The following is a 12215-nucleotide window of genomic DNA, read 5'->3' on the forward strand; positions in this document are numbered from 1 at the left end:
CCTGTAACTTATAGCAAGCGCGGAGGGTTGTAAATATAAGTTCAATCAATGCTCTTCGACTTGGTAAGCCTGCTTCTCCAATGGGGACTCCGAGAAATGTAATATTAATTGGTAAGGACTTGAAAGGATGCGGCTGCAACGCGATATGAAGAATTGGTGACATGATCCATGGGAATGGTTGTTTACGCCTTGAGCTAGATTTGTGAAAATCTGTGATTTACACTTCGGTGATCAACAACGCAGCTCCGAATTACCACCGATACGTGGACAATACACTAACTTATCATGCAGGTAGCTGGGGCTGAACTAAACTGAGTTGCGAAATGAAACAATAAGTTAAATCTGCGAAAGGATGGCTAACGTCACATTACCGTCTGAACGACACCTCGTGGCGAGACTCTAACTTTACATCGAGGCCTCAATGGCGTTCTCATGGTCCCGCAAATGTTGCTACTTCGAGTTTACATTAGTGTCAGGGGGCCGAGTGCGAATAGATAAACCCGAAGTGTCGGTCGTTTCGGTGAATGCAGGCCTAGTTTTGCCACGCTAGCATAGTTATGGTATCCAATTCTCCGAATTGCCGTTTCGCCGGGAACCAACACAATCAGCCTCAACCAACCTTAGCATCGGCGCCACACATTACATTCCAATCACCGACTACCATTCTGCCGGTACTAGCTACAGGGGTATGACACATGTGCAGTTTTTTCTCGTACCCACGTATACTCACGCACCCCACACTGTAATTCTGCCGGTTCTATCGCCAATATCCCGCCAAATATCAAAACACGAAGCTATCGTTTCGTAGGCGGTATGCAGGATCCAGACTCACTGCCTGCCGAACTCGGTCTTTACCAAGGGATTGTCATTGGCCATGCACTCAACTCGGCCCGTTACCATTTAGCATGATGAACCCGATATACTTGCGAATCCCCGAAGTCGCGTGGAGATGCTAAATCTTACGAATTTTGCCGGTCAATCCGGTACGATAACGTTACAGCAAAGGCAACAGCCTTCAGTTGGGAGCCTCAGATTCTTTCGTTGCCAAGATCAACGGCGCTGGGAGTCGGGACTTCAACCACGTTTTCCCGCATCAGATCGACCTGTCGAGCATATCCTGGTCTCAGAAGCTAGTGATTTGTTCTTCACGAAAAATATTGCCTTATAATACGCTCAGTTCCTTACTCAGTCCGTTACTGTTGCAACCTGCCTATCTCTTTCGAGCACAATAACCACGTGCAGTCTTTCGAGTCAGTCTATCCCAATAATCTAACCCAGGACTGGGTCTCTAATCAAGTTGGAGTAGCATCAGTTTCTATATGAGTACCCCCTAGCTATTGCAACGCTATGGTCCCCGTCAACGCACAAGCGAATGAACCCATTGCAGTTATCGGGAGTGGCTGTCGATTTCCCGGATCTGCCTCCACTCCTTCGAAGCTATGGGAGCTGTTGAAACAACCAAGGGATTTGCTTAGCAAAATACCAAAAGAGAGATTCGATGTCGATACATTTTATCACCCCGACGGCACCCACCATGGCCGCACAAATGCGAGATACGCGTACCTTTTGGACCAGGACCCCTATGAATTTGATGCATCTTTTTTCAACTTGCCCGCCAATGAAGTCAGCACAATCGATCCTCAACACCGCCTGATGCTCGAAACTGTTTACGATGGTATTACCACGGCCGGCCTCAAGATGGAAGACCTCCGTGGCTCATTGACTGCTGTTTACGTGGGTATGATGCATCGCGACTTCCTCGACAATCAAAACTACGATCTTGATGCAATGAATATGTACGCTGCTACCGGAACAGCGGCATCTATCCTGTCAAACAGGGTGTCATATTTCTTTGATTGGCATGGGCCAAGTATGACAATCGACACGGCTTGCAGCTCATCGTTAGTTGCCGTGCACCACGCAATCCAGCAACTTCGAACCGGCTCAAGTAAGGTCGCAATTGCAGCAGGAGCAAACTTGGTACTGGGCCCGTTTTCTCTCATTGTTACAAGTAAACTCAATATGCTCTCGCCAACAGGCCGGTGTCGGATGTGGGACGCAGGCGCTGACGGGTATGTAAAAGGCGAAGGCGTCGCTGCTGTTGTTCTGAAAACACTCAGTCAAGCACTCGAAGACGGTGACAGCATCGAGTGTATCATCCGAGAGAGTGGTATCAACCAAGATGGCAGGACTCCCGGTATTACCATGCCCAGTCATACGGCACAAGAAGCTCTTATTCGCGACGTCTACTCGCGTGCGGGACTTGACTTAACCAAACCCGAGGACCGACCACAGTACTTCGAAGCTCACGGTACAGGGACTGCAGCTGGAGATCCACAGGAAGCTCATGCAATATCCTCAGCTTTCTTTGGCGAAAGAGAACGCGGCACCGACGAGGAGCCTTTGTATGTTGGTAGTATCAAGACAATCATCGGCCACACTGAAGGCACCGCTGGTATAGCCGGCTTGATGAAAGCTTCGTTGGCGATTCAGCATGGCGTCATACCGCCCAATATGCTTTTCGAAAAGCTCAGCGACGGAGTCGCCCCATTTTATGGAGATCTTCAAGTTGTGACAGAGAACCAGTCGTGGCCAAAATTGCAGTACGACCAGCCACGACGTGTCAGCGTCAATTCGTTCGGATTCGGCGGCACAAATGCCCACATTATCGTTGAATCTTCGCCAATATTACGAGATGCTACCATCACTGGGCCCACGCCATGCCTGGCCCCGATCGCGCTATCTGCGAATTCAGAGTCCTCTCTCAAAGCCGCCGTCGAAGACTTAGCTGATTACCTCAAAACACAACCGGATACACCGATGCACGATCTAGTCTGGACATTGTTGAGAAACAGGTCCGATCATTCAGTTCGCTATACTACTCCAAGTGGCTCTGTCGCAGCTGTGCGCGAGGCCCTTATCCATGACGCAGCGTTGATTCAAGGGAAGGAGAGCATTGCAATCAAGTCAGAAGCCCGGACCATGCCAAAAGTACTGGGCATATTTACTGGGCAGGGTGCGCAATGGCCGGCTATGGGCAAGGTCCTCTTATCAACCTTTGCGAAAGCCCGCGAGATCGTCTTAGAGCTCGATCATTCCCTCCAGACTTTGCCACCAGCTTTCAGGCCAACATGGAAACTCATTGATCAGCTACAATTGGAAGGCGATGACTCTATGGTGCATGATGCGACATTCTCGCAACCTATGTGTTGTGCAATCCAGATTCTGCTCACGAAGCTTCTCTTCGCTGCGGGTATCAAGTTCAATGTTGTGGTTGGGCACAGTTCAGGTGAAATAGCTTGTGCATACGCAGCAGGATTTATCTCATCGTGTCAAGCGGTCCGAATTGCTTACCTTCGTGGCCTTACTTCACAGCTCGCGGAATCCCCAACCGGTGTGGAGGGTGCAATGATGGCAGCTGGAACCACATTTGATGACGCGCAGGAGCTATGTGCTCTTGAGATCTTTGAGGGAAGGCTCAAGGTGGCTGCCAGTAACAGCCCGGACAGCGTCACATTATCAGGCGATAAAGATGCGATTCTCGAGGCTCAAGAGATCCTTAACGACGAATCGCGGTTTAATCGTCTCCTCAAGGTCGACAAAGCTTACCATTCACATCATATGGCTCCATGTGCCGAGCCCTATATTGCAGCATTGAAGGCCTGTGATTGTGATGCATCGGAATTGGACATAGAACCATCTGTCACCTGGATTTCCTCTGTGTTCGAAGGACGAGTCATGAAACCAGACGACCTACGGGCTGAATACTGGAAGGATAATCTCCTCTCATCCGTACTGTTTCAGGACGCCGTCGAGGAAGCAATCATCCACAATCCAATAGACGTCTGTCTAGAGGTTGGTGCCCATCCAGCTCTCAAAGATCCCACACTTAAGACGATTGAAAATTGCAGTGGGTTTAGCTTGCCATACACAGGATTCATGCAACGTAAAAAGAATGACCTCGAGGCCTTTTCAGCGGGGCTTGGATATCTCTGGACTCGTTTTGGCACGCCTGTTCTTGATCTAGACCGTCTGTACAACGAGCTATCGATCGACAAAGGAACCAAGAGTCTATCCAAAGACCTCCCATGCTACCCTTGGGATCACTCTCGAAGACACAAGAAGGAGTCCCGCAACCTAAAAGCATTCCTTCGGGCACAGAAACCCCATCTCCTACTTGGAAAGGTACTGGCTCATAGTACTCCTTCAATGATTCTGTGGCAGAATCACATACGCCAGCGCGATATTGAATGGTTAGATGGCCATTCCCTGCAGGGTCAGACCGTGTTTCCAGGCGCCGGTTACGTTGTTATGGCTATGGAAGCCGCTCTTCATGAAGCGGGTGACCGCGAGGTTCAGCTACTTGAGGTACTTGACCTGGTTATCGACAAGGCAGTCACGTTCGAAGACGAGAGCAGTTTGATTGAGCTCAATTTGAGTTTGATGGTTAATACTAGTGAAGCCACCGATACGTCTATTTCTTACACGTTCGTCATCAATTCTTGTCTCGCCAAAGAAACCGGCCTATCAAGCTCAGCTACAGGTACAATCATCGTTGTTTTCGGCCAAGGAAGCTTGGAAACATTACCAGTAGCTCAAGCCGAGCCGCCTCACATGAACAAGGTCAGCGTCGATCGGTTTTACAACATGTTGCATGAGATTGGTTACGGCTACACCAAACAATTCCGGGGTGTCAGTAGCCTCAGACGTGGTGACAGCAAAGCTTGGTTAGTTTGTCTTGACATGATAGTTACGTTTAAGTCCGATGCTAATGCTTTTCAGCGGCACAATCGACTTCCACCGCCTCGAGGATAATCATCGACAGCTAGTGATGCATCCGGCTAGTCTGGATGTTGCTTTTCAGACGTTCATTGGTGCTTATACTTCCCCTGGCGATAAACGTCTGCGCAACCTCCTCGTTCCCACCGGCATCGACAGAATTGTACTCAACCCCTGGGCCACTGACCAAATCCATTCCTTGAGTAGAGATGTGAGCTTCGTCTCTACTAGTACTACGGGAGCTGGTAACGGTGTTGCCGGCGATATCGAAGTGTTTGATCCTGCTACTCGAGCAACTATACTTCAGATCGAAGGGCTTAGTTTCAAGCCGTTCTCGCCACCATCTGCAGCTGATGACCACCAAATGTTCGCAAAATGGACCTGGAGCCAATTAAGCCCCGACGCCGTCCTAGATGATAGTAGATACCACGCAAGCGAGAAAGATAAAGCCGCTACTGAAATGATCGAGCGCATCACTTACTGGTACATCAAGCTGTTCCTTAATAGCTTGACCACGGAAGATCGCGAGAGAGCAGCTTTTCACCAGACAAAGCAAATCCAGTGGTGCGAATATATCATGGCCGAGACAAAATCTGGGCACAACATCTGGTACGACATCGCATGGGAGGCAGACACTCCTGAGGATATCGAGAGAATTATTCGAGATTGGTTCTACCATCCTTTCATCCGACTTATTCAAAGAGTCGGCGAGAACATGATCGATGTGATTCGAGACAACAGGAACCCCTTCGACCTTATGGACCATGATGGTCTATTGACTGAGTTCTACGGGAGCACCATTAGCTATGGCCACTCCTATCATTACTTTCAGAAGCTTTGCGCACAAATCAACCATCGCTACCAGAATATGGATGTGCTCGAAATTGGTGCTGGAACCGGAGGAGCTTCAAGACATTTCCTAAACTCTGAGCAAGTCTCTTTCAATAACTATACATTCACGGATATCTCGAACGCATTCTTCGAGCAAGCGGCCAAAGAATTTGCGGAACATGCGGACAGAATGGAGTTCCGTCCACTTGATATTCGACGCGATCCTGTTGAACAAGAATTCAAACCCAACTCTTACGACTTGATCATCGCCTCCAATGTACTCCATGCTACACCCAAGCTTGAGAAGACGCTAGCGAATGTCAGAAAGCTACTCAAACCAGGTGGTCAACTTGTTATCATCGAGGTGACGCATCGCGAACATGCTCGTATTGGATTCATTTTCGGCCTGTTCACGGATTGGTGGGCGGGCCATGATGAGGGTCGTGTTTATGAGCCTTTTGTAACCTACGAAAAATGGGATGAGCTGCTTAAGCGAACCGGATTCTCTGGGATAGATAGCCGCACACTTGATCCTGACAGCACGATATTCCCGAACGGGGTTTTCAGTTCTCGTGCTGTCAATGATCTCATAAAGAGCCTGGACTCGCCGTTGACTGTTCCAATCAAGGAGAGCTATCCCCCACTGGTGGTTATCGGAGGAGCGTCCTCTGGGACGGCCCTATTGCTGGAAAAGTTGAGATCTACCGTACCTCACCGAAGTTTGCTGACAGTCAATCGCATCCGAGATGTCATCGACGCTGGCATTGAGCCGAAATCAACCTTTATCGTTCTCTCCGAGCTTGATGAAGAGACCTTCACAGGGCTTGACAATGACCAATTTGAGTCCCTCCAGGCCATCTTTGACCGCGCAAGTCACGTTCTATGGGTGACAGAAAGCGCGTGGGTCAACCACCCACAACAAGGAATGACTATAGGTCTGCTCCGCACTTTACGTTTGGAGTATCTCAATGTTCAATTGCAGGTCTTGGATGTCGACTATGCCGAGAGCCTTACATCTGAAGTCTTAATCGAGACCGTCCAGCGCCTTGAGGACGGCTCGAATTGGCAAGAGAATGGAATTCTTTGGACCCAAGAACCAGAACTCTACCTTCACAAAGACCAGCTGGTTGTTGCGCGACTCAAGCCTGACGTGGACAGAAATAATCGGCTTAACTCCAACCGCCGACCTGTCACAGCTAGCTTTGACCCCTACCAGGACGAGTTGGCTCTAGTCAATGAAGGAGGTGTCGACTTCTTCAGATGCCTTGAGGAGCGTCATGTTCCTGATAGTATTTCGGACTATACCGTCAGAGTTCAAGTGACGCACTCGCTTGTAAAGGCCGTGCGGGTAGGCAAGCTCGGCATTTTCAATCTGATCCAAGGCTATATTACAGCGTCAGGCGAAGCCGTTGTTACCCTGAGCGAAAGCCAGGCCTCATTCATTGATGCCTCCAACGATCACCTCATTCGCCTAGAAAGTCAGCAGGCCGATGCTACGTGTGTTCTGCCAGCTTTATTGGCGGATCTTGTGGCTCAGACTCTGCTTGCTGATGCAGCTCCTGGGACGACCGTTCTCGTCTTTGACCCCCCGAATTATTTCATCGACTCTCTTGTCCGTCAAGGTGTTGCCGCCAAGGTACAAGTTGTGATTGCGAGTGTCAACCCCCCGGTCGATGGACATAACACCCAATGGATTCAACTACATCCGCGAGAGACGCAACGTCAGCTACTGAAAAAGATTCCCGCCAATGTCGCCGTGTTCTATAATCTAGCCACCACAGAACATATTAGGGAACTAGGCCGACGCCTATCTGCCAATCTTCCTTCGAGCTGTCATGTCGCCTTTTTGGCTAGTCTAATCCATGACTCTGGAGCGCCAGTTTCAGAAAGTTGCAGCCGCGATGCATTAGCCGCGCTCCAAGCCGCTGTAAAAAGGCTGGGTGAGGTGCAGTTAGAAGACACGAAGTCTACTCTCACCCCTAGCCAGCTACTCTCGGTGGAAGGCGCTTACAGGTTTGATTCAATCATCCAGTGGCAAGCGGAGCCGAAAATCACAGCCCGAGTCCGCTCTATTGAGACTGGTCGTCTCTTTGTTGACGACAAGACTTACCTTCTCGTTGGTCTATCGGGTGATCTTGGTCGATCCATCGCTCGATTCATGATTGAGGGGGGCGCACGCCATATTGTGCTTTCAAGTCGGTCGCCTAAGATTGACCCACAATGGATTGAAGACATGGCTGCAGCAGGGGGTAGTATCATGGTTCTGCCTATGTAAGCATACTCTAGACCCGCTATCGGATCGCCGCTAACTTTTGGTATAGGGATGTTTCAAATGAGGGTTCAGTTGATAATGGCCTGGCCACGATTCGTGCATCCATGCCACCGATCGCCGGCGTGGCATTTGGTCCTCTCGTTCTTCAGGATGTTATGTTCAATAACATGGATCTCTCACTTATGGAGATGGTTTTGGCGCCCAAGGTCACTGGTGCTCGCCTGCTCAATGAACGGCTCTCCGACCCTTCAAGTCCTCTCGACTTCTTCGTCATGTTCTCTTCCTTCGTCATGGTCTCTGGAAATCCTGGACAGGCTGCTTACAGCGCTGCCAATGCTTTCACACATGCGCTTGCTCAGCAGCGAAGATCTCGGGGTATGGCCGGGTCCACCATCGACATCGGCGCAGTTTATGGTGTCGGTTTCATCGCTCGGGCTGGTCGTGAAGAGGAGTATGATGTTGTCAGGTTTATGTTCGACGAAGTCAACGAATGGGAGCTTCATGCCCTTTTCGCCGAAGCTGTTGTTGCCGGTCGGGCTCCCGGCACCGACCAGGTAGAGCTAGTCACAGGCATGCCCTACATCGACCCAGCGGACCGCGACCAGATACCATACTTTGACGATCCTCGATTAGCATATTACAAGCTTGCTGATGGCCGCAATAAAGGCCACGAGCTTGCCAGTGATAAGGGATCCATACAAGAGCGCTTCCTCAAAGCGGAGACCATGGACGAGGTTCGCGCCATCATTCTAGAGGGCGTATCTGCCAAGATTCGTGGGGCGCTACAGGTCGCGGCTTCAGATGATCTCAACTTGAATTCTCCCTTGGTGGACCAAGGCGTCGATTCACTCAGTGCTGTCACCATCGGTACTTGGTTCTCGAAAAATCTAAGTGTCGATGTACCCCTTCTTAAGATTCTAGGTGGCGCCTCGGTCTCAGATCTCGTGGAGGAGTCCATCTCCCGTATACTTCCTGCAGTAATTCCGTTGGCCTATGACGGATCTGCAAATGAGATTCTAAAAGACGAGACGCCAGTCGCAGTCGACGTGGAGGCAATGGGGCTAGCATCAAACTCTGGCAGCGACGACTTGAGTCTTCCAAGCGACTATATGAGCGCCCCGACGCCCATATCGCTCTTTTCATCAACATCCGATCAAAAGTTCGAGGGCGTGGAGCGCATTGTTCCGCTTTCCATAGCCCAAGAGTACTGTTGGAAACAACAACAACTTGGCCTAGACCCCTCGACCTTCAACTCCACGATCGCTATGTTCATGCAGGGCACACTCGACCTCAATCGCTTGGGTTGGGCGTTTAATCAAGCACTACAGCGCCATGACGCCTTTCGAACATGTTTCATCACAGATCCGGCCGACGAGTCTCGGTTGCTACAAAGTGTGATGAAGTCACCGGCAGTGGGTTTTGAGATAATCAAGGTGGCGGACAGAGCAGCGGCCGAAAGATGCTGCAAAGACCTTGAAAGCTACGAATACAACGTGTTCGAAGGAACGACTCTGAAACTGGTCAATTACTCTTGGTCATCTACCGATCACCTCCTTGTATTTGCCTACCATCGTCTTGTTGGCGATGGCTGGACTACAGAGCATCTCTTTGTGGAAGCCGGGCAGCTGTACAATGGTGTGCAGTTAGATCCACCGCCGAGCTATGCTGACTTCGCAGTTCGCCAGCGAAATGATCTTGTGTCCGGGGCAGCAGAGAATGACTTATCGTACTGGTCGACGCTTTTCGAGACTCTTCCAGTCAGGCTCCCTATACTTGATGTTCCGGGTAAACGAATCTCGGCCTCACCAACTTGGTCGGAGCATGAGACCTCCGCGCGTGTCAATCCGATGATCGCAGTTCGTATCAAGGACCGGAGTCGCAAGCACAAGACCACACCCATGCATTTCTATCTTGCTGCTTTCCATGTGTTGTTGGCTCGTTTGACAACATGTACGGATGTTGCAATTGGTGTTGCCGACACTAATCGTTCGACTCTCACAGACCAAGCCACAATGGGCTTTTTCGCCAGTCTTCTCCCTGTGCGTTTGAGGTACTCTCCAGACGACATATTTGCCGAAACATTGATTGCCGTCAAGGACGAAATGCGGGGGGCTCTCTTGCACAGCGCTGTACCGTACGGCGCGATTCTCGAACATTTAGGCCTGTCAAACCCTTCATCCACTGATCCAGACTCTCAATCACCGCTATTCCAAGCCGTCTTCGATTATAAGCAGGGTCAAGCGGAAACTGGAAGCATCGGTCGAGCGAATATCGTTGAGTCTCACCTTTCACGGGCTGGATCTCCATATGATATTACCCTGGAAATGAGCGACGATCCTAACAAGGATCCCTTGATCATTCTCAAGCTGCAAAGCGAGCGATATGCCCCCAGTGATGCTGAAGTTGTCATGGATGCGTATCTTGCTATCTTGAGCATTTTTTCCAGAAACCCCGCACTCAGGGTCGAGGACGGCCGTCTGGACCAAGGAACCAAGGTGAAAGCCTGAGCAACGGATAGCTAAACAGCATTCAATATCACATCAAGGAATATCTCTTTTTCTGATAGCATAAGTTTTCCTTTGCATACGCGCTGAACACATATTCATTTTCTGCCTGCCGACTTTTCTTGCTATAGTTTCCAACGTAGTCTTTTCCGACAGTGAAAGTTTTCTCGCCCATCATCGACTCCGTAGCTTAATTGTGTTCAAATGTTCCGGTATGTTTATACTCAGGCCTTCGGTGACGGTCTACGTAGAAAGGTGGTAGAGAGTGGAAAACGGAGTGTTTCGGTATAGAAGATAGGAAATTTACGGGAGATCACCCATTTCCAATGTTATTTATATCTTGGACTTCAAATGTTGGATCCGGATCTCTGAGAATTTCGCTCGTGTAGAGGAAGATCCGAGTCCGAAAGCCTCTGTGCGCCATGCGTCAAATTCCAGACAGAGCCGACACTACCAAAGATGGTTGATTCTCGCAACCGACGAATGGTGTAGGGAAAGTACAGCACACGAGATTGTAATTCCGACATTCATCTCGACAATTCTGCCAGCGAGATGTGAGTAAATTTCTGTTCCAAATATTAGCATTGGTGGTGTGGGGATAAATACGAGTAGATTGCAAGTGTGGCCGAATCCCACATCGAATCATCAGAATCCCCGGTGCTGACGATATAAATTGGTCGAGCAATACTGGCAGCACAGGTACTGGAAAGTAAACACATAGTAAGACGGCATACCCTGATAAGAACATAATTGTTGTGAAGAAACTGACCCTATTCCACTCGAGAACGTCAGGAAAAGCCCGATTTCACGTCCCCGGGAAATGTGTAGTGCAAGCAGCCGGGGGATGGGCAGAATCAAGATGTAAAAGTCCATGATTATATTCACTACGGACACAAGGATGGGATCAATCTGATGATAAAACACGCAGAACTTGCTTTTTTGAGTTTCCTTGTTGATGCACGCGGGGATATTTATGATGTTGAATATTATGAATACCGAGTAGAAGATGGAAGTCACAACGACGCCAAATTATATAAGGATCTGCCCTATAGGAAAGGTCAAAAGACGTTTGTATAGCAGTAGAATCGACAGCTTGGTAAAACACAATGCCCAGGGATACGAAATCCCTGCCCCTAAAAGCTAATGGACGCTCGTCAGGATTGCACTGAAACTAGGTAGCTGGATTTAGTAGTGCCCAGGTAGCTTGCCCTATTATTGTGCACGCTTTTTGAAAACACTATTTGGGATATCCCACATATCACCGAGCTGTTACTCCGAGGATGGAGTAGAGGATCAGTCCCAACACGACCCGGAAAGTCCTAGGCTGCTCCAATTACCTGAATGACATATGGGAATGTCAACTGACGAGATTCCGGCAAGCTGCATCCAGTATACCATAGAGTGGAAGGTCATGGTGAATAAGAAAGTGATCTCGCGAGATATGGAAAAAGATGTAGCCCTGACACCGTGTGCTTACTGGTCCATAGTCCTGCAGGATAAGTTGGAGAAATGGTTAGAAAGCAAATCTCCAGTAAAGGAAGAGTAAAATCGGATGACACCTTAATCATTGTGTCGGTGAACGATCGCTCCTAACGCGACCTAATGAAGCGATTTGATTATCTTGAAATTGACTGTAGAAACACAGCTGCTTAGGTGGGGTTAGACCTGTGCATTTAGGACCGGGACCCATGGGACCCTATGGGAATCCCATGATGGGATTTGGGATTCCCACTTACGTAAGTCCCATAGGATCTTGGCAGTTGGGACTTGGACAGGCACCTAGTCCCATGGGATGCCCATGAGATTCGGTCTTCGCTACATTAGGTAGT

At 49.4% G+C, this 12215-nt stretch overlaps 1 protein-coding gene across 1 annotated transcript; it reads left to right on the forward strand.

The window, feature by feature from the left end:
• Nucleotides 1-1347: 1347 nt before the first annotated feature.
• Nucleotides 1348-10389, forward strand: N7484_008862 (polyketide synthase; the record flags this gene model as incomplete). Its single annotated transcript, XM_057119249.1, has 3 exons — nucleotides 1348-4727; nucleotides 4783-7881; nucleotides 7932-10389. The coding sequence occupies 3 exons, from the start codon at nucleotides 1348-1350 to the stop codon at nucleotides 10387-10389; spliced, it is 8937 nt and encodes a 2978-aa protein (XP_056968804.1).
• Nucleotides 10390-12215: the final 1826 nt, after the last annotated feature.

The sequence above is a fragment of the Penicillium longicatenatum genome, assembly GCF_028827895.1.
Source record: "Penicillium longicatenatum strain IBT 33135 chromosome Unknown contig_6_segment0_segment0, whole genome shotgun sequence".
In the NCBI taxonomy this organism is placed as follows: domain Eukaryota; kingdom Fungi; phylum Ascomycota; class Eurotiomycetes; order Eurotiales; family Aspergillaceae; genus Penicillium; species Penicillium longicatenatum.